This window comes from Diospyros lotus, chromosome 4 (assembly GCF_014633365.1).
Source record: "Diospyros lotus cultivar Yz01 chromosome 4, ASM1463336v1, whole genome shotgun sequence".
Lineage (NCBI taxonomy): Eukaryota > Viridiplantae > Streptophyta > Magnoliopsida > Ericales > Ebenaceae > Diospyros > Diospyros lotus.
In genome coordinates this window covers 7031571-7054511 of record NC_068341.1, presented here as the reverse complement: position 1 = coordinate 7054511, position 22941 = coordinate 7031571, and the positions used below count along the sequence as shown (strand labels likewise).

The 22941-nt window shown below is 39.2% G+C and overlaps 1 protein-coding gene across 1 annotated transcript in view; it reads right to left on the bottom strand.

The window, feature by feature from the left end:
- Positions 1-1957: 1957 nt before the first annotated feature.
- The window catches only part of LOC127799565 (probable protein phosphatase 2C 42), a 34563-nt gene continuing 13579 nt past the window's right edge, over positions 1958-22941 (bottom strand). The window contains exons 3-4 of the mRNA XM_052333709.1: positions 3319-3555; positions 1958-2516 (exon numbers count right to left, since the gene is read on the bottom strand). Of these exons, the coding sequence (XP_052189669.1) occupies positions 2304-2516; positions 3319-3555 (450 nt within the window). The 3' untranslated portion in view covers positions 1958-2303. The remainder of the gene's footprint in view (positions 2517-3318; positions 3556-22941) is intronic.

The window sequence follows — 22941 nt, the reverse complement described above, 5'->3', positions numbered from 1 at the left end:
TAAAATTAGAGTATAGTAAAAGTCAAATTAGAGCACCGAAAAATATTTTATTTTAATATTTTACGAGTTGTGACATATGAAGTTTTAATATAACAATATAAGTTTTAAAATTAAGATTGAATTCGACCTATCTAATTTGGTGATTGATTTAATTGAATCATTTTTACTCTATAATTGAGTCAATTACATTATTATTATAAATTCGATAATAAAGTCTATTTATTCATACAATAATACTGGCATATTAGTTGTATAAAATAATATTACTCATAAATACAAACTTTAGGTATCTCTGGTATCGCTAATATATATGTTGTATATATACAATATTAACTATTAAGTATTCGTAAAATTATATAAAAATATGTGTCCATAATATATCGGTATTCTTGGTATAATGTAGTGATATTCATGCTAAAAAAAATATGAATATTACTTTGCTTAGTATAGAGGTATGTATCATATAACTTTAGTATAGTTAGAGGTATTCGTGTAATCACATAATGACATCTAATACATAACAAAATATATATATGAAATGACATAAGGGTATATATGGTATAACATAGAGATATCCACGATGATGGTATTCAAACATGATGTAAGAATATTTGTAGTTTAATGTAGGGATATCTTCGACAAATGAGCATTTATGACATATTATAAATATACATAATATAACTTAAGAATATGTATAGTATAACGTAATATTATTTCATAAAAAAAGGTACTATTACATAATGTAAAGATACCTATGGTATGGGTAGTTTAACATAGGCATATTTGTAATATAATAATCAAGTACCCTCAAAATATAGGCATATCTAGATATGATTAGAGATATTTGTAGTATGACATAAAGATATTTTTGATGCAACGTAGAGTAATGTAATGGTATCCATGATATCAAGTAGTGATATATATATGATGCATGACAAGAGTATGTGTGAGATGATATCGGTGTATTTGTGATATAACATAAGAATATTTGTGGTATAATATAAAAATACTCATAATATAGTTTTTGTATAACATTCGAGTATTTAGGGCATAACATAACAATATATGTGACATAACATGGGTATCTATAATACAATTTTAGTACAAATATCGATATCTTTTTTATAATGCATATAAGTGTATATGTGGTATAACTTTAGTATAATGTTAAGGTATATATTATATGATAGAAGGGGATATCCATAATATAACTTTGGTGTATTGTATGGGGTACATGGTATGACATGAGGCTACCAACTTTGACACAACTAGGGATATTCATGGTATAATCTTGGGATATTAGCAATACAACTTTTATGTAGATAAGAGTGTTTATGATATAATATAAGAGTATATGTGATATAAAATTGGGGTATTTAGAGGATAACACAAATGTATATGAAGTATAATATAAGGATATCTATATTATAATATAAAAGTATCCATGGTATAATGAATGAGTATTTGTGATATAATAAACGTGTATATGTGAGATAACAAAAACATATATATGATATAACATATAGATATTTCAATTATAGTTTGAGAATATTCAAGATACAATGTAAGATGGTATAATATAAAAATATTTATAATACGACATAAAAATATTCATGATATAACATAGAGATATTCATGAAATTAAGATATTTATTCATAAGATAATATAAGAATATTAGCGTACAATTTAGTGCTTAAAAATTTATCAATTAATAGACCAAATTAAGATCAATAAAATCACCCATACAAAAAAAAAAAAAAAAACTATCAATAATCGTCCACTAAATATTGACTTTTAAACATAAAAAATAATAGCTTTTACAGTAATAAATTATAAAAAAAATTAAAGCTATTGAACTTGGTTGGATACATAAGAGGAAAAATTCATACAAAATGGGAGTCCACGAAGCTAATAAATGTGGATCATAACACATTCCAAAGTTGCAGACGCTATCGCTGCATGAATTATGCCTAGAAAAGAATAAGCGCTAGTGTTATTCTGAAAGGCAAGTATTAGAAAATACTTTCAAATAGATTATATCAGGATATTACAACAACAACAACAACAACAACAACAACACCAACAAATATTCATCTACCTGAACAAGAAAACTTTACAGATATTTTAAGCCTCTAAACAAGTGAAGTCCGTGTGTCGTTACTCGAGCAGCATTGTAGAAGGAAGCTGCTGCATGCTGGTTGCAATCCGGTACTTGTTGAGTAGGTTTTGGGGTTATTTAAGCGTCGCAAAAATCAGAGGAAGGCTGTGTATATAATTGGGGTTCAGAAACCAATTCCACCCATCAGTGTTCCAGAGCACTTCGGATTGAGAGGGGAGGGCCTTGCCCTGTGCCTCTGGAGATAAGGTCATGGTTTAAGAACAAAACAATAACAGTTATGTCATCGTGAAAATGCCGCCGGACCTTCTTGTCGATCTTCCGGAGATCCGAGTATCGCATCTCGCGCTTTCTAGCTGCTTCCTGGAGGGCAGCTTTGATAAGCCTCTTGGCGCTTCCCTACATCCCAGAAAACCAAAGAATGAGTTGGGTAAGTAGATGCTGATTCTCAGATCAATGCCAAGCAGATCCCTGTTTCTTTTCTTCCAAGAACCATAAAAAGAGATGAGGGGCTTGTCTATATCGGGCAAGTAAGAACGTAAAATGCAGCAGGATCACTTGGAAGGAAGAGTGACTGCACAACTAGAAGGCATGCAGAAACGTTGTATAATCTGTAAGCTATTTGGTCACGGGTACTCCCACCTGCCTCCATATGTTACGTACATCATTTTCTAGCTGTTTATTTCCTCTGTTCTGTTTCAGCCCAGCAATTGCTAACAGCATAAAACACAATACCGATTCAAATCTGCATAATCAGGTTTTTTCTCTCTTCCTTTCTGATAAGGGTTCTCATTTTGATCTCTAGCCATACAATAAAATACGTGTAAGGGATTGACGTACAGAACCTCTCTCAGCGCCCAAACTTGAGGATTCATTCTACAATTTTTTCACGAATGAGCAAAGCATGCCTCTTAAGGGATTCCTCTCTTTAATTTAACCAGTCTCTTCCAGACCAATAGATTAAATCATTAAAAAAGTACAGTACTCGACCTGAAGATTTTCTTAGATATGCAACTAATATCTCCTAAAATCAGCAATTTGAAATTAAATATTGAGAATTATGAGATCATCTGCTACAAAAAAAACCAAATTCTGGACAAACATTAGTATGAGCGTTAAGGTTATCAAGCACCTAAAGACAAGATATGGATATGGTTTCAGAAAGTGATGAAGAAAGGAGATAAAGAGGACAAAGTCTTACAGCATGTGGATGACTATGGACGATATCCACAGCTTTTTCATTGCTCAAGTGTTCCCATAAGCCATCAGATGCAAATATAAGGAAAGAATCATTTGGTTCTAGAGGGTGAGATATAATAGATGGAGTAGCCGACAAGATAGGCATATCCATCGGTTCAGAAAGTCTGAATTTCCCATCAAGTGGTTCTCTGTTGTACTGTGCATCTTTCATATATACATCACCAATAGATCTAGAGACCTGCATCAATTACAATCAGGAAGTTGACAAAAGAATCAGCAGCAAAGAAGATTCAGTATACTATAGGTTATGAAGATCCAAAGTGCTAACTTCTAAAATTGAAAACATACTAAAAAAACAACTTATTAAAGGCTTCCCAAATAGTAATGCCCATTCAAATTTCTCATTTGTAAGATTTCAAATCAAAGTATCTCAAGAAGATTCAATTTCTTTGCCTCCTTTCACATTTCACTATTCTCATTTTCAAACAATATGCAACTATTGAATTTAGAGATTTCTAGATTATCTTCTGGAATTGGCAATAAAGGAATTTCCATTCCATAAAGGCCAACAAAATAGGTTAAATTGCTGATGGCAGGACAAGTACGGGTTTTTTCCCAAACAAAAAAGATAATTTGGGCAGTCAAATACTAGTATGAGCAAAAGACGAGCGTAGCGGAGATGAGGATGTTAAGATGGATGTGCGACCATACAAAAAAAGATAAAATTAGAAATGACTAATGAGGTTATTCATAATAAGGTAGGAGTAGTGCCAACTGAGGAAAAGATGAGAGAGACTAGACTAAGATGGTTTGATCATGTGAGAAGGAGACCAAGAGACGCTCATGTGAGGAGAGTTGATGAAATGGAACAATTAGTCAAAAAAAGAGGTAGAGGTAGATCCAAAAAAACTTTGAGAGAGACATTAAAGTTTGATATGGAGTATATGGACCTAAATGAAGATATGACAAAAGACAAAAATACATGGAAGTCTAGAATTCATGTAACCAACCCCACATAGTGGGATAAATGTTGGATATATTGTTATAAAAAAGATAATTTGGCAGGATGGGCTGAAAGCCCATTATTTGTTTCACCTCCCTTCTTTTGACGTCAGTAGGTTACAATTCATGAGAAAATGACCGATAATCACTATGACTACTGGTAAATCGAAGTATTTAATTTTCAATGGATTAGAGGTGGAGCAATCACCATGAGAAGCTTATGGCGACAAACCTAGAAGTCTAAGCATATTTATGATGGATTAATTGACCAACGCTATAATGCATCTAGTTTCTTTCTTTTCCTTTCCATTCCCTTCCCTTCCCCCAACCTCCCCAAAAAAATATTGAAGAAAAATTCAATTGATGGAGGTTAGTTAGGAATCAGCACTACCATAACATTCTCAGGAAACTCCAAGGTTATCCAAAATAATGGATTTGAAGTCCCAAGTTCAACATGGAAGCACAGGGGTATCCTAAATGGTCCTAACCCATATGATTATAAGGAGACTAAGATTACGAATACCTGTGGTGACAAATACTATGAATAGCAGCTGAGACAACAAACTTCCTTGTGGAGGTCAATAATTCTAATTCTTTTAAAATTTATGATTATAATTATGTTAGGATTCTGTTCATTTACGAACTTCAGAAAATTATTATTTTTTTAATTTTTATCTTAATATATTTTACCTTTATTAAGACTTTTATTATTATTTTTTTTATGGTAAATGGTATTACATTACCATATTAGATAGGAGTAGATACAAAAAAGTTCACCTTGTTTCAGGAATTTTATCAAGCCTATAAATATAGTTTATGCATTTCTTAGGAGTGAGTTGTTATTATTCTTGCTACTAATTGATGATCAGATACCGCTCTGTGCTGACTGGTGTGCACTGTTCTAGCCTCATTCTGATACTCTAAACCATAAATTATATCCCGCTTTTCGTACTAGATGTTACTGGAGGTACTGGATGGTATACTTCCCAGTATTCTAAATTTATCTCTCTGTTCACTTTCATTTCACTCATTCACTCACTCTCACCTTCACTCACTCTCAGTTTTAGTCACTCCTTCAACATCTCTATTGTCAGTGCTGTCCATCTAATTAGTGAGAAATTTTTACCAACTATGTCGATCTCTGCTCACTTTCATTTCACTCATTCACTCACTCTCACCTTCTCTCACTCTCAGTTTGTCACTCCTTCAACATCTCTACTGTCAGTGCCGTCCATCTAATTAGTGAGAAATTTTTACCTACTATGTGAGTCTGGTTCACCAAAGACCATATCTGGTCTGTGGTCTGAACTAGAGTGTTATGATCCCAAGGGCAATTTTAAAATTTTTCCTTGTAATAACCGTAGCCACATGGCCACTTGTGTAGCTAATTGCTAGAAGCTTCCCCATGGTTGTGATGTGAACCAGTGGGAAGGGCCTATATAAGTGTTGAAGAATAAGTCAAAATCTGTTGGCACTTAGTTGGAGTCAGTATGTTAGCTTGTAGTTAGGAAACTGTTATTTGACTTGGTCTATTTGTTATCCTAGTAGTTCCTATTTCTTAGCATGAGGTGTACCTTATCTTCACTATGTGGAGAGAGTATTTGACTTCTTGTATGCCTATAAATAGGCTTGCTGCAGAATTCAATAGTGTACAGCATTTTCAAAAGTCTTTACTTACTTTTGTTTCAGCAATAGCTTTTCCCTTTTTCCCAACAATTTCTGGTATCAGAGCCATGTTACAAGAAAAGGGTGTCACTCTGCTAGAAAAGTTATGGCAGACAATGGAAGTTCCAACCTCTCTCAGGACCTTTGGGATTTAGTAGAGAGTGGGTACGATGTCAAGGACAAAGACGAAGGTCGGCTGAAAGACAACAAGAAGAAGGACTCAAAGGCTCTGTTCATCATTCAGCAAACAGTCCACGACACACTTTTCTCAAGAATTGCAGCAGCTAATACCTCAAAGGAAGCTTGGGAAACACTGCAGAAAGAGTTTCAAGGCTCTTCAAAGGTAATAGCCATTAAACTCCAAACTCTTCGGCATGAGTTTGAGACTTTGATGATGAAACGTAATGAGACAGTGCAGGACTTTTTGTCTAGATTCTAGAGTAATTGCAATTGTTAGTCAAATGAGATCTTATGGGGATAAGATTACTGATGTAACTGTAGTGTCTAAAGTTTTACGAAGCTTAACTCCAAAGTTTGATCATATAGTTGCTGCAATTGAGTCGTCAAAGGATTTATCTGTTTTTTCCTTTGATGAACTAATGGGTTCTTTGCAAGCTCATGAGGCAAGACTGAACAGATCACAAGATAGGAATGAAGAGGCGATTCAAGTAAAAGGGGAAGCTAGCAAAAAAGATGAGTCTGTTGGCAGAGGACATGGGAGAGGAAGTTTTTGAGGTAGAGGACGTGGCAGAAGCAGAGGAAGAGGTCATTCTAATTGGCAAGAAAGGCAGTCCCAAGTTGAAGAAAAGGGGAACAAGAATGGTGCCCAATGCTACAATTGCAAGAAATTTGGGCATGTGAAGGCAAACTGTAGGAATCAAGCAAGCTATATGGAGGAAGAAAGTCAAGAAAGTAAGATATTTATGGCCCACTTATATACTAATAAAGTTTCACATGATGCTTGGTTTGTGGATAGAGGGTGCTCAAATCATATGACTGGCAATAGATTGTTGTTCAAAGAGCTTGATGAGTCACAAAAACTGCAAGTTAGACTTGGAGATAACAAGCAGATGCAAGTTGAAGGAAGAGGCATTGTTGCAGTGGAGACAAGTAATGGTAAAGTGAAATTACTTTCTGATGTCTTTTTTGTTCCTAACTTAGCACATAATCTGTTAAGTGTGGGACAATTAATGGATGGTGGATATGCAATTGTGTTTGACAATGGAGCATGTGTGATTAAAGATAAATTTGGGCAGCCTATGGTGAATATATGTATGACAGAAAACAAGATGTTTCCACTCAAAATTTCTAATATGAAAAACAAGCTTTGGTTGTCAGCAGGAAGGATGAATCAAAGATGTGGCATTTGCATGATGGACATCTCAATATCAAAGGATTACAGTTATTGAATAAGAAAGGCATGGTTCTTGGCTTACCTCAAATTGGGTCTCTTGATTTTTGTGAGGGGTGTATTTATGGGAAGCAAGCAAGGAAGTCCTTTCCAAGTGGACAATCATGGAGAGCCTCTAAATGTCTTGAATTGGTACATGCTGATTTATGTGGTCCTATGAGAACCACATCACTTGGTGGGAGTAAGTATTTTTTCCTCTTCACTGATGATTATAGTCGAATGAGATGGGTTTATTTTCTAACCAACAAATCAGAGACTTTTGAGCACTTCAGAAAATTTAAGGCTCTTGTGGAGAAGCAAAGCAGCTCTTACATAAAGGCTCCACGCACGGATAGAGGGGGAGAATTTTCATCTAATGAATTTAATATGTTTTGTGAGGAGAATGGCATTCGTAGGGAATTGACAGCACCCTACACTCCAGAGCAAAACAGAGTAGCTGAATGCAAGAACCACACAGTTGTGGAAATGGCTAGAAGCTTACTGCAAGCAAAGGGGCTTTTGAATATGCATTGGGCAAAAGCAGTGGCAATTTCAGTTTACTTACTGAATATTTCTCCCACAAAAGCTGTCTTGAATCAGACACCATATGAAGCTTGGAGAGGTACAAAGCCAACGGTAAGCCATTTGAGGATTTTTGGTTGTGTTGCATATGTTTTGGTTAACTCTCAAGTTCGTCACAAACTTGATGAGAAATCTGAAAAATGTATTTTTGGGGGTTATTGTAATCACAATCCAAAGCATATCGTTTGTATAATCCTCTTAGTAGGAAGGTGATTATAAGTAGAAATGTGGTTTTTAATGAAGATGCAAGTTGGACAGAAAGTGCAAAAAATGAGGCAACTCAAATACAGATTCAAGATGAAAGTGAGAATTCAGCAAGTGAAGGTGTTGAACCAACCTCCACATATTCTCCAGCTCACTCACAACAAGATCCATCTCCACCTAGTACTCCAAGAACTCCTTAACCATCAAGGATGACTACTAGAAGCATGACTGGAGCTCTTCCAAGGAAGGTAAAACCTTGGGAAAATGTTCATGATTCTAATACATTTGCTCTCTTAGTGACAGAACCCATGAGCTATGATGAAGCATGTGGAATAGACAAATGGGAAAAAGCCATGAAAGAGGAGATGTCGTCCATTGAGAAAAACAAAACTTGGGAGCTAGTAGATAAACCACAAGGAAAAGATGCAATTGGTGTCAAATGGGTCTACATAGTGAAGTATAATGCTGATGGAACCGTACAAAGGGACAAAACTCGTCTAGTTGCAAAAGGATACACGCAGCAACAAGGTATTGACTTCGAAGAAACTTTTTCTCCAGTTGCTCGATTTGAAACTGTGAGAATTGTTTTGGCTTTAGCTGCACAATTGCATTTGCCTATTTATCAATTTGATGTCAAGTCAGCATTTTTAAATGGAGACTTGAAAGAAGAGGTCTATGTCACTCAACCTGAAGGGTTTGTGGATAAGGACAAGAAGACAAAGGTGAATAGGTTAAGTAAGGGACTTTACGGGTTCAAACAAGCTCCACGAGCTTGGTATAGCAAGATCGATAGCTATTTCCATCAAAATGGTTTCACAAGAAGTGAAAATGAGCCCACTCTTTATGTGAAGAAGCAAGGTTGAGATGATTTTATCATTGTTTGTGTTTATGTCGATGATATCATTTTTATGGGCTCTTCTAACTCTCTTGTAGCTGAATTTAAATCAAACATGATGGAAAGGTTTGAAATGACAAACATGGGTGCAGAAGGGATTTTTATTTCACAAAGGAAATATGCAATGGATCTTCTTGTTAGATCTGAAATCTGACAGTGAGAATTCTCTCCAATTAAGAGAGAAACTTGTAGAAAATTGAGGGGGAAAGTAGAGTTGAGAATTTGGAGGGAAAGGTTAGAGAATAAGAGAAAGAACGAGAGAGAGTTTGAGAGGGATAATTGGTTGATTCAATTATCAAAGGTGATTACAATTGAGCTGAAGCAAAGTAGTTGTACTGCTCAGCTGGGAATAGGTGCCAAAACGGTTGCCCAAATCCCTTCTAGAATCATCAACTTGCCTACCCACTTATAGACAGTTAGCGTTGCCAACACATGCCGCTAGCAAGCTAATTTCTCTCCTAATCAAAAGAAATAGCTAATGACTATAGCTACCAATTATTACAATGTGTTCAATGTAATGCTTAGCAGCTAGGTACATGATAGCTTCTCCCCCCTTCAATCATTTCTTGTCCTCAAGAAATGTGCAATAAGCTGGCTACGTTGGGAAATTGCTTCAGCAAATCTGGGAGGTACTCCCAGGTGTTGTTGTCTGAATGTAGGAAGGACCATTTTACCAACACCTAGAGAATGGGTCCCCCTTGCCTATAGATGGCACGCCTATCTAGGATAGCCATAGGGACCACTAGCTCTGCTTTTTCACGAAGACCGAATGGAAGGGAAGGATTGGCTACCTGTGACCCAACGCCCTTCTTGAGAAGTGAGACATGGAATACCGGGTGCATTTGGGACCCCTCCGATAGTTGTAGATGGTAGGCCATTGGCCCTACCTTTGTAAGCACTGGAAATGGACCATAGAACTTGGGGCTCAATTTGGATACCGGTTGGCAGAGAGAGCTTTGAGGTGTTGATGGCTGAGCTTCAAGTACACCACCTTCCCTTCTGAAAACTCCCTCACTTCTTCTTCTATCCACCATCTGCTTCATTCTGTTTTGGGCCTTGGCCAGTTCTGTCTTTAGTAGCCTTAGGATCTCCTATCTCTGTTACATATAGGCTCCCACTGCTACCACTGTTGTTGGCTCCTCCACAACTGACAATAATGTTGGCTTGTAATCGTATAGGGCCTCAAAAGTAGTCGTGTTAGTGGAGCTATGGTGGCATAAATTGCACCGCCATTGGGCCACTGCTAACCATTTGTGCCACCCCTTTTGTCTTAGAAAGCAGAGGCACCTTAAGAGTCATGTTAAGCAGTTGACAAGTTTAACTTAGTGCCCAAAGATTTCATTATCTCCCTCCAAAATAAGTTGGTGAAGATCTTATCCCTGTCAGATACAATGGACTGTGAAACTCCATGTAACTTCACCACGTTGTCCAAAAAACGGCCTTGCAACATCTTGGGCTGTGAAAGGGTGGGATATACCAAGGAAATGAATGAACTTGGTAAATCTGTCGACCACCACTAAAATGCAGTACCTTTCCTTTGATTTTGGTAGCCCTTCAATGAAGTCCATGGTCACATTGGTCCAAGCCTTTTTCGGAATGGCCAAAGGGTGGAGTAACCCTGGTTGGGGCACTGTTTCGTGCTTACACCTTCTGCAAGTATCACAGTTCATCACATACTCCATCACAAACTTTAAGATGTGGCCAATAAAAAATTTGCTTAACTCTTCTGTAGGTATTATGAATTCTCGAATGCCCCCAAGTGGAGAGCTATGTAGGGATTGTGCTTCACTTTCCCCAATCACTAGTCTACCATTGTATCTAATTAATCCATTAGACAATGCATAGCCAGGTCTGGAGTTCCCACTTATACTTAGCTGCTCTAGAAGCTCTCTTGCCCACGAATCATGGTTATAACTATCAGTTACTTCTTGTAACCAATCAGGCACCACAGAGGTTACAGTAGCTGGCACCCCTCCTTCTTGGCAGCGAGATAAAGCATCTGCTGCCACATTCTCCTTTCCTCTTCTAAACTGAATGACATAGTTCAGCCCCATTAACTTTGTCATTCCTTTCTTCTGTAAGTGGGAACGCAATTTCTATTGTAGGAGAAACTTGAGACTTTCATAGTTTGTTTTGATAATGAATCTGCCCCCCTTCAAGTAATGCCACCACTTATCCACTGCCATTAACACTACTAGCAGTTCCTCATCATATATGTTGAGTCCTTGATGTTTGGGGCTCAAAGCCTAACTAAGGAAAGCTATAGGCCTGCCCTCCTAAGATAAGACTACTCCTATTCCCACCCCACTTGCATTTGTCTCCAATGTAAAAGGCTTGTTGAAGTTAGGCATTCCCAGGACTGGTACCTCACTCATGGCCTTTTTGAGTAGTTCAAATGCCTCCTCCGCCCTCTGATCCCACCGAAACCCTTCATTCTTCAACTGTTCTGTTAAGGGCTTGTTGATCTGACCATAATTCCTCACAAACTTCCTGTAGTATCTTTTAAGCGCCAAGAATCCCCTCAGTGATATGATATTAGTGGGCTTTGGCCACGCTGTTATGGCTTCAATTTTGCTGGGATCAATCCCTACACCCTCCTTAGATATAATGTGCACTAGGTATTCAATTTGAGTTTGTGCAAAAGTACACTTGGACCTTTTGAGGTACAACCGGTTGAATCGCAAGACCTTAAAAGTAGTCCTAAGGTGAAAGGTAAAGGTAGGACTATATATTAGGATATCGTCAAAAAATACTAGCACAAATTTTCGGAGATAGGGTTCAAATATTTGGTTCATAAGAGCTTGAAAAGTAGTTGGGGCGTTGGTAAGGCCAAATGGCATAACAATAAACTCGTAATGGCCATGATGGGTTTTAAAAGCGATTTTGGCAATGTCTGCTGGGTCCATTCTTATCTGGTGGTACTCGAGTCCAATTTAGAGAAAATAAAGGCATCTTTGAGTTCATCGAGTAAATCTTCAATAATGGGTATGGGAAATTTATCTTTGATGGTGATGGTGTTTAGTTGTCTATAATTAATACAAAAACGCCATGTACCATCTTTCTTCTTAACCAAGAGGACAGGCGCAAAAGGGCTACGGTTGGGTCTTATGATAGATTGGGATAGCATGTCTTTCACCAATCTTTCAATTTATGTTTTCAGTTTTGGGGGATATCTGTAAGACCTGATGTTAATAGGCAGTGTTCAACAAGGCGGCCACCTAGGTGCTAGGCAGCCCTTGGTCGCCACGATTAAGGCCAAATTAGCACCCCTAGGCGGTGGGCCCAATCGGTGCCCAGGCAGCACCTAACCACCTGGGTCGATTATCTTTTCCTTTCTCTCTCTTGTCGTTACTCTCTCTCATTGATCCCCACTTTCCCATTCACTCTCTCTCTCGTCGCGCGCTGCCTGGGTTGTCTCTCCTAGACTTGTCGCAGCCGCTGATCTCATTGTTTCTCTCTCTCTCGTCGCCAATCGGGCTGTTCTTGTGAGAATTAGATCTTGGGCAGAACTGAATTACGAAGAATAAAGAAACTTGAATTACAGAAAAATAGATCACAAGGATCAAAGATACATATTAAACGAATAGAGTTACTCTCCTTATATAGGCGCATAATACTGCATATCAGCTAGACAAATAGCTGAGTAAACAAAGCTAACTTAAACATAACAGAATTAACAAACAAACTGGCAACACTAACTATTTAACTCTTCCACACTTCCCTTCAATTTAGACTCCTGTTGCTGAAACATTCTTGTAGGTGTCTTTGTAAGGCCCAATTTAGTGCACAACAAATTTCTTGTAGGTGTCTTTGTAAGGCCCAATTTAGTGCACAACAAATGAAACCGATCTCTAGGCAGCCCCTTAGTGAAAACATCCGCAACTTGTTCAGCAGTAGGAACATACCTGATCTCCACCTCACCATTTTCAACTTTCTCCCTCACAAAATGAACATCAACACCTATGTGTTTTGTCCGTGAGTGATATACAGGATTTTCTGCCATACTTTTGGCAGCTAAATTGTCATACCACACAATAGGAGTAGCTTTACAAGGATATCCCAGCTCGTGCAATAGATTCTTCAGCCACACAATTTCAGTGACTCCTAAGGCAACAGCTCTGTATTCAGCTTCACCGACTGAAGGAGCGACAACCGATTGCTTCTTTGATCCCCATACAACAAGATTTTGTCCAAGATAGACACAAAACCTGGTAGTAGATCGGCGAGTTACTCGACAGCCAGCATAATCGACATTTGTGTAGACCATGATAGACAAAGCTTCAGCTGAGGAAGAGAAAACTAGACCCAAACCAACAGTTTCTTTAATATACCTCAACAACTGTTTACAAGCTAACCAATGTTGCAGTTTAGGAGCAGCCATGAATTGACTCAGTTTATTTACTGGGAAAGCAATATCAGGCCGAGTGTAAGTAAGATATTGCAAGGAACCAATGAGAGTGTGATACAGCTTAGGTTGTGAAAACAGCTCTCCATCATCAGTAAGAGAAGTACCAGCAGTCATAGGAGTACTACAAGGTTTACAATCCTGCATTGAGGCCTTTTCCAACAAATCACGAACATATTTGGACTGAGTGAGATAGAGACCAAAGTGATCATGATAAGCTTCAAAACCCAAAAAATAATTGACCGTTCCCAGAGTTTTTAAAGCAAAGGAACGATCTAGATCAGCGATACAAGCACGCAAAGCTGCTGAACTAGAACCAGTGATTAATATATCATCAACATAGACTAACATATAAATCACATAACTAGTAGTGCGCTTGATGAACAAAGACGCATCGGAAACTAATTTAACAAAGCCCCAACACAATAAAGCTGATTTCAGCTTAGTATACCAGGCTCTTAGAGACTGCTTCAACCCATAAAGTGACTTCTTAAGCTGACAAACATGATTGGGAAACCAAGAGTTGACAAAACCCTCCGGTTGAACCATAAACATTGTTTCATCCAAATCACCATTGAGGAAAGCATTGTTCACATCCATTTGTTATATGTCCCAACCATTTTGAACAGCTAAAGAAAACAGAACACGAATGGCAGGAGCCTTAATTACCGGACTGAAGGTCTCACTATAATCAACACCCGGGTTTTGAAGAAAACCCTTAGCCACTAACCGAGCCTTATGCTTTAGAATGGATCCATCGGAGTTATACTTTATCCAGAAAACCCACTTGTTCCCAATGAGATTCATGTCATGAGAAAAAGGAACTAAAACCCATGTATGATTATTCATCAAGGCCATATACTCAGCCTCCATAGCCTGAGCCCACTTTGAATCTAAAAGAGCCTCTCGAACAGAACTAGGCTCATGAGAACTCACTAAGGCATGAGGGCTAGAGGTGGCAAGGGTTTTGGCGCGAAGTCTGGTGACCATAGGATGAACAGAGGGTGCTGGTTGAGACCGGATGAGTGGTTTCTTAGGTAAAGAAGATGGAACAGTGGGTCGGATAGGAGCTAAATCAGATGAAGCAGAAGATTGCACAAAATGATTCACTCTCACATTAGAAGATGGAGAATGGGCTGCTCTAGGAAAAAATAAAGAAGATGAAGAAGAAATATGAGGACGCAGAAAAACTGTAGGAAGACCTCTTGAATTATCTAAGGACGCAGAAGAAGAAAACTTAGAATCTGAAAACAACTGAAGAAAAGGAAGCTCAGAAGGATTAAATTGCACATGCCGAGACACATAAATTCTGCCCGAGGGATGTAGACACTTATATCCGGCTTGATTATGACTATAACCAAGAAAGATACACTTAGAAGAGTGAAAATCAAATTTATGTCTGTTATATGGCCTGAGAAGAGGAAAACAGGAACAACCAAATGGTTGTAGCAAACTATAACGAGGAGGACAACGATAAAGTAGTTCAAAAGGAACTTGAAACTGTAAAGATGATGAGGGAAGTAAATTGATAAGATACACCGAAGTGTAAAATGATTCAACCCAGAATTTTAAGGGCAAATTAGCATGAGATAACATAGTAAGACCCATTTCAGCAATGTGACGATGTTTTCTTTCCACTATACCATTTTGTTGATGAGTATGTGGACAAGTAAACCTAGGTTGAATGCCATGAGTTTGGAGATAAGGAATGAAAGATTTGAATTCCACTCCATTATCAATTTGCAAGGCACAAAGTTTGGTTTTATATTGAATTTCAGCAAACTTGTGAAACACCATGAAAACAGACAATGCATCTGACTTTAGTTTGAGAGGATAAAACCATGTATATCGGGTAAAGGCATCTACAAAAATAACATAGTATCGAAAGCCCTCTGTGGACAAAACAGGAGCTAGTCCCCAAAGATCTGCATAAACCAATTCAAGAGGTGCTGTAGCAGTAATGTCATGTCTAGAAAATGGGAGTTGACAAAGTTTTCCAACTTTACAAGCATCACAAAATGACAAGTCATTGAGAGAACAGGACAAGCCAATTTTATTCAACACCAACCGTAACACATTTACAGATGGATGACCCAAATGAGCATGCCACTGTTTACAAATATCTGTGTTAGGTGTGGTGTGAGCTACATGAACAAACTCAGGCATCTCATGATCAAATGAGTACTGACTGTTACATTTATTTTTGCTATTACAAGAATGAGGATGAGACACTGAAGGAGATGAAAAACACTCTAGAGAATAGGCCGACTTGCTGTCACCAACAGATTTAGAAGGTGGTTCCAGCCTATAAAGCCCATCCTTGAGGCGTCCCTGGAGCAGCACCAGTCCGGATGTTTTGTCCTTAATAAAACAAACATTAGAGTAAAACTCGGCAATAACATTGTGTTCTCGTTTGAGTTGAGACACACTAAGTAAATTTTTGGTCATACTAGGAACATGAAGAATATTTGGCACATACAAAACAGAATTGGATTGAGGTAAGGTTTGTAAAGAACTAGTACCAATGTGAGTTATAGGTAGTTGCTTACCATTACCAATAGTGACTTTATCTGCACCATAATAAGGCGTATGTAAAGACAAGTTGTTTAAATTTGAAGTAATGTGATTCGTGGCTCCAGAATCCACGAACCAGGATTGATCTGGAAGATTAGGTGATGAAACAAACTAGTCAGAAGGATACAAATTTTGTTTTGAAAAATTACCACAGTGAGAACTCTGATATGAGCCGTAATCAGTCATGTAGGCTCCGTTAGATTCATTTAGGGAGGCCATATAAGCTCGAGTATCCAATTGAGAACCAGGATAACCACTGTGACCTCCTTGTGATCTGCCATTAGGTGTCCTCTGAAAGCTTCGGTCAAATCGATAATAACATCGATCTACAAAGTGACCAGGTTTGCCACAAAGTTGACAGTAAACTCGCCTATTTGAATTTCTACCACGACCTCTACCTCCTCTGAATCCATTACCATTTCCTCGTTGATTGAATCCTCCTCTGGCAAAACTTGAGTCTCCATTATTCTAAGCAGACGAAGACGATGCTATATTTGCTTGTAAAGGAGAAGTGACTTGATCAAGGTTTAGGGCAGTCAGGGCCTAATTCTTAGTAGACAGACGTTGTTTGTGCATTAAAAGTAGATACTGGACTTTCTCCAAATCGATTTCATCCATCTGATAAGTGACAAGACTTACAACCGTATCATAATCCTGATCTAAGCCATTTAAAATTGCCAATAACAACTCATTGTCACTTAAAGGTTCTCCTATAGCAGCAAGCGAGTGACCGACAGTTTTAATCTTCAGAATATAATCGTTGACAGACATTCCATCCTTTTTAATAGATCTCAACTGTTGCTTGAGTTGAAACGATTTGGCCAACGTCTGCCTTGCATATAAATTCTTTAACAGAATCCATACCTCAGCTGACGATTCCAAGTGAATCACCTGAGCGAGCACTTCCTCGCTGATCGTAGAGAATAACCAGCCAAGGAGCATTTGGTCTGAACGAATCCAGCTCAAGTATTCTGGATTCACTACCGAATCACCATTAGAATCAATCACACACTTAGGAGGAGACGTCTTGTTAAAAAACGGAACAAGATCAAAGGCACGAATCGTTGCAAGAATTTGCACATTCCAGAAAATATAATTTCTCGTGTCTAGTTTCAAAGGAATATAGCTAAAGGCCTTCGCAACAACTGAGAAATCTAATTGCGAGGAGATAGAAATATTCGATGAGGATTGACGAGGAGGAGAAGCAGAGGCGGAACTGACAACTCGATTTGAGGCCATTGGAACAGATCAGAATGGCTCTGATACCATGTGAGAATTAGATCTTAGGCAGAACTGAATTACGAAGAAGAAAGAAACTTGAATTACAGAAAAACAGATCACAAGGATCAAAGATACATACTAAACGAATATAGTTGCTCTCCTTATATAGGCGCATAATACCGCATATTAGCTAGACAAATAGCTGAGTAAACAAAGCTAACTTAAACATAATAGAATTAACAAACAAACTGACAACACTAACTATTTAACTCTTCCATAGCTCTCTCCCTGTCAGTTCTTGCTCTTCTTCCTTCGGAACGTATGGCCATCTTCCTCCTTACTCCGTGCTACTTGCTATGCCATCTTCCTCCTTGCTGCTCAGCAAGTTACACTATTATAACTTATACAGTTATACTAGTGTAACTTCACAACATTTTTCCTAGGTGCCGCCTAGGCCCTAGGCCCTCGTCTATTGCCCGACTAGCACCTAGCACGTTTTAGAACTCTATTAACAGGTTGAGCTTGGGGTACAAGGGGTATAGAATGGTCTAGGGATCTTTGAGGTGGTAAAGACTTAGGCTCTACAAATAGGTCCTGATATTCAGTCAGTAATAACTCAAGTAAGGCCAACTCAGTTACCTGCCATTGGCTGTGAGGCTGCTGATGACTGAATTCTGAGCTATCTCCCTCTGGTTCCTCATAGGTCACTCCTTCCTCCCTAGCCTCAATGGCAAATAGCTGAGCCATTTGAGACATTTTCTTCCGGAATAGTTGGTGCAGCTTCTTTCCCCTTATCAGTTTGCATGTCCCCATCTCCAAATTGCCTTGGAGAACTACCCTCTTTCCTTCCTTTTCCAAGGATACCTCCATCTTGTTAAAATCAAAACTGATTGGACTTACCCTATTCATCCAATCCACCCCAAGTACTATATGGGAGCCACCCAACTTCAATAACCTTAAATCAGCCTCAAATAATTCACCTTGCATCTCCTAGCAAAACCCTAAGCAAGCAGACTTGCTTATCACCTTTTCTCCATTAACCACTGTAATTGATAGTGGATGTGTGTTGGCTAGAGGGTACTTCATCCTCTTGGTTGTACCCTCATCAATAAAGTTGTGGGTACTCCCACTATCGATCAACACCATCAGGTCCCCTCTTGTGCCCAACCCTCTACCTTGATTATCTTGCTGCTAGCCACTCCTTTGATGGCATGCAATGAGATTGCCCCGTTGTCCTCCTCTTCCGCATTAGCTCCATATACTCTTCCTCTTCTCCTCCTTCTAGCAACAATAGTTGCTTCTTACACTAGTGTCCCGGTGTATACTTTTCCCCACATTTGAAACACAATCCTGCCAATCTCCTCTACTCCAACAATTTATCTCTATTTTGAAAATTTTGGGGGGCTAAGGGTAATGCAAGATACCTTACTTTGTGTTTGGTCCTCATGGGCTCTTTTCCCGTAGGCCTTCCCCCATATGGCATTGCTCCTGCTAGTGCTCCTCTGTTATGTCCCCTCTGTTTCTTTAGCAATGCTCCGAATGTCATCTCCTGCTGCAGGGAGGCATGTTCTGCTGCCTCTTGCACTATTCTTGGTTGGAGCACTTGCATCACCGTCTTCAATTCATCATTTAGCCCCCCTATGAAGCTTGACACGAAATACTCTTCGGTCAAGTAGGGGTTCCTGTTTAGCATTAGGAACCTAAGCTCCTCAAACTTCGTCTGGTATTCCAACACCGTTTCTCCCTGCCTCAAACTGTTGAATTCCTACACCACATCCCATTTGCCTTGCTCACCAAATCTTTCACACAACCCTTGTGCGAAATCTTCCCAGTTATAATTCTCCCTAACTCTGGACCAACCTTGGAACCACACATCCCCTACATCATGGAGGTAGGCCGAGGCTGGCAACACCCTCTGCCTCTTGGCCACCTAATGAATCTCAAATAACTTCTCGCACATGCGTACCCACCACCTAGGTTTGGTTCCCTCAAAAACTGGCAATTCCAGCTTAGGAATTGGAAATCCGGGTTGATGTGAATGATTCAATACCTCCTGCCTCCTTTTTGGCACAAATTCTCCTTCCATGGCCGGATCTCCCTCCAACCTTGATGATCCGGCACAGCGGGTACTAGTACCAATTCTTGGAAGGATTGGCTCCGATCTCTCTCTCGGTGGAAAATCAAGCAAAATTCTCACCTAAGGTTGGCTCGAGAACATCAACATAAATTGTTGCAGTTGATCACGCAACATATTTCCTTGCTCCCTCACCTTCTGCATCTCTTCCCTAATTTGCAAGCGCATGTCTCCCCGGAGCCATTCAACCAACGTATCCAACTTCTGATCTACCGCCAACCCAACCTTCTCCTCTATCGTATCCACCCAACCCTGGACCTCTGCCATTGATGTTGAAACTTGTTGCAATTGCATCTCTATTTGCCTCATCCTCATTCTGTCAGCCATTGCTCCTCGCTTCGCTAACTTCGGCCAAGAACTTGCTCTAATACCAAGATGTTAGATCCGAAATTTGATAGTGAGAATTCTCTCCAATTAAGAGAGAAACTCACAGAAAATTGAGGGGGAAAGTAGAGTTGAGAATTTGGAGGGAAAGGCTAGAGAATAAGAGAAAGAACGAGAAAGAGTTTGAGAGGGAAAATTGGCCGATTCAATTATCAAAGGTGATTTCAATTGAGCTGAAGCAGAGTAGTTATACTGCTCAGCTGGGAATAGGCGCCAAAACGGTTGCCCAAATCCCTTCTAGAATTAGCAACTTGCCTACCCACTTATAAACAGTTAGCATTGTCAGCACATGCTGCCAGCAAGCTAATTTATCTCCTAATTAAAAGAAATAGATAACGACTATAGCTACCAATTATTACAACATGTTCAATGTAATGCTTAGCAACTAGCAGCTAGGTACATGACACTTCTCAAAAGATTTTATTTGCTAAATTGCAAACTTCAGCTACACCCATGAACATGAATGAAAAATTGCAGCTTGAAGACGGTACAGAAAAGGCTAATGCAAAGATTTTCAGAAGTCTAGTAGGAGGTCTAATTTATTTGACTCATGCTAGACCAGATATTGCATTTCCTGTTGGTGTGATTTCCAGGTTTGTGCAAAGTCCTACAAAGCATCATTTTGGAGCAGCAAAAAGGGTTATGCGCTAAATTGCTAGAACCATCAAGTATGGGATCTGGTATTCACATGTTGCTCATTTCAGATTATATGGATTCACGGACAGTGATTGGGCAAGTTCATTGGATGATAGAAGGAGCATTTCAGTGAATGTTTTCTCTCTTGGATCAGATGCCATCACATGGAGTTCAAAGAAACAAGCTACAATAGCATTGTCTACTTCAGAAGCTGAGTATGTGGCAGCAACTTCAGCAGCATGTCAAGCAGTTTGGATTAGAAGAATTCTTACAGATCTTGATCAAGTTCAAGAAGAAGCAACTACACTATTTTGTGATGACAAATCATCAATTGCTATGACAAAGAATCCAGCATTTCATGGGGGAACAAAATATATTGATATCCGTTTCCATTTCATCCCGTGACTTAGTTGCAAAAGGTGTAATCAAGATGGAGCACTGTGAAACAAATGAGCAGCTGGCAGGTCTTTTCACGAAAGCACTGTCAAGGGAGAAATTTGTCCACTTCAGATCATGTCTAGGAGTATGAGATTTTGAATTAAGGGGGAGTGTTGAAGAATAAGTCAAAATCTGTTGGCACTTAGTTGGAGTCAGTATGTTAGCTTGTAGTTAGGAAACTGTTATTTGACTTGGTCTATTTGTTATCCTAGTAGTTCCTATTTCTTAGCATGAGGTGTACCTATGTGGAGAGAGTATTTGACTTCTTGTATGCCTATAAATAGGCTTGCTGCAGAATTCAATAGTGTACAACATTTTCAAAAGTCTTTACTTGACTTTTGTCTCAAAAATAGCTTTTCCCTTTTTCCCAACAATAAGGCCAGTTGTAAGAGGACGGGAGTTATCACGTTTAATGAGAACTCTCTCTCTCTCTCTTCCCCCCAAAACTCTTCTCTCTCTATCTCTCAATTCTTCTAATTCATTATCAATTCAAGTCTCAACTAAGAGACTCGACATTTGGTATCAAAGACGGTCATCCTCGACTGTGATTTTGGCATAGGAGGTGTGTGAAGTGGCATTGGAGATCGGAGGTAATTGAGGTGAGCATAGGGCGAATCGAATGGCGGAAGGCACCAGACTAAAACAATTGGAGAATCGCATGGAGGTGATGGGAGTTTGGAATGTCGCAAACTCAGGAAGCAATATCTCAAAGTAGGGAAGAGGTGCGAGCAATCCGAGATGAATTGAGGGCATATATGGTAGTGCCCAGAGACAAAGTTCAAAGGGAATTGGCTAGACACAGGAAGGCATTAGACCAATTGGGACAGTGGATCAGCATGCTATCCACTCTACGTCAATTCCGGTTACCTCCGGAATTCCCTCCCCGATCAGTTCCTGAGGCCAGTATAGCCAGACAAGGAATCCTTCCCAAACCCCAGGGAGTAGCAGAAGTGGAGAATTCATCGTATGAGGAGACAACATATTAGGTAAGGGAATTTAATTCTCCTAGATCTAATCAAGGCACTATGTCGAGATTGGAGATACCTCTATTTGAAGGGTCTGAGCCCCGATGGTGGATTCAAAGGTGTGAGAGGCTCTTTCAGCTCTACAGTATAGCTGAAAATCAGCGGATCAACCTTGCTACAGCCTATTTGAATGATATGGCTGATGTCTGGTTCTAGGGACGGTATAGTTCACGAGGAATGAATGCTAGATGGATTGACTTTGCAAAAGAGTTGTGTAAGCATTTTGGGGAAAGGAATGTGGCAGATGTGATAGAGGAGTTTAACAAACTCAAGAATGAGGGGTTGGTAATAGAATACCAAGAGAAGTTTGAGTTAGGAGTATTAATGTGGAATGCTCAGCCAACCCTCATCGACCAATATTTTGTATCGAGCTTCATTAGTGGCCTTAAGGATGAATTAAGATCTATGGTGAAGATGATGATGCCTACTACAGTTAGGCAAGCAGTAGAAAAGGCTAGATTGCAAGAGTTGACGCTAGAGGCTATCTTTAAGAAGAACAAAGTTGTGACAAGGCCAATTCCACCCCACACTTCTCCTATATGAGGGAATACCAGAGCCGTAGTGGCTGGAGTGGCTTTAAGCGTACCTAAGGTTAACCCTCCCCCTATTAGGTCTACAACTATGGAGCAAAGATGATTGTTAGGGTAGTGCTATTGTTGTGGGGAGAAGTATAGCCTTGGGCATTAGTGCAAGAGGCAACTATTGAACATGGAAGGGGAAGAAAAAGATAGGGTTGCTGGATTGGTGGAGGAGGAAGAGGAGAAACAAGAGATGACAGACCACATCCTGGAAGAGGAGTCAGATCAAGGAGGAGAAAACTCTTTTCATGCCCTGAAGGGGAGACCAACCGATAAGATCATTAAAGTGCAAGGGCAGGTGGGAAAGAAGAAATTGTTGGTGCTAGTTGATAGTGGCAGCACTCACATCTTCTTTAACGAAGCTACTGCCATGGAACTAAGGCGTAAAATGACAACTACAACTCCCCTATTCGTGACTATGGCCAATGGTAGTAAGATGTATAGCCACAACAAGTGTGAGGGTTTCCGTTGGATGACACAAGGACATGAAT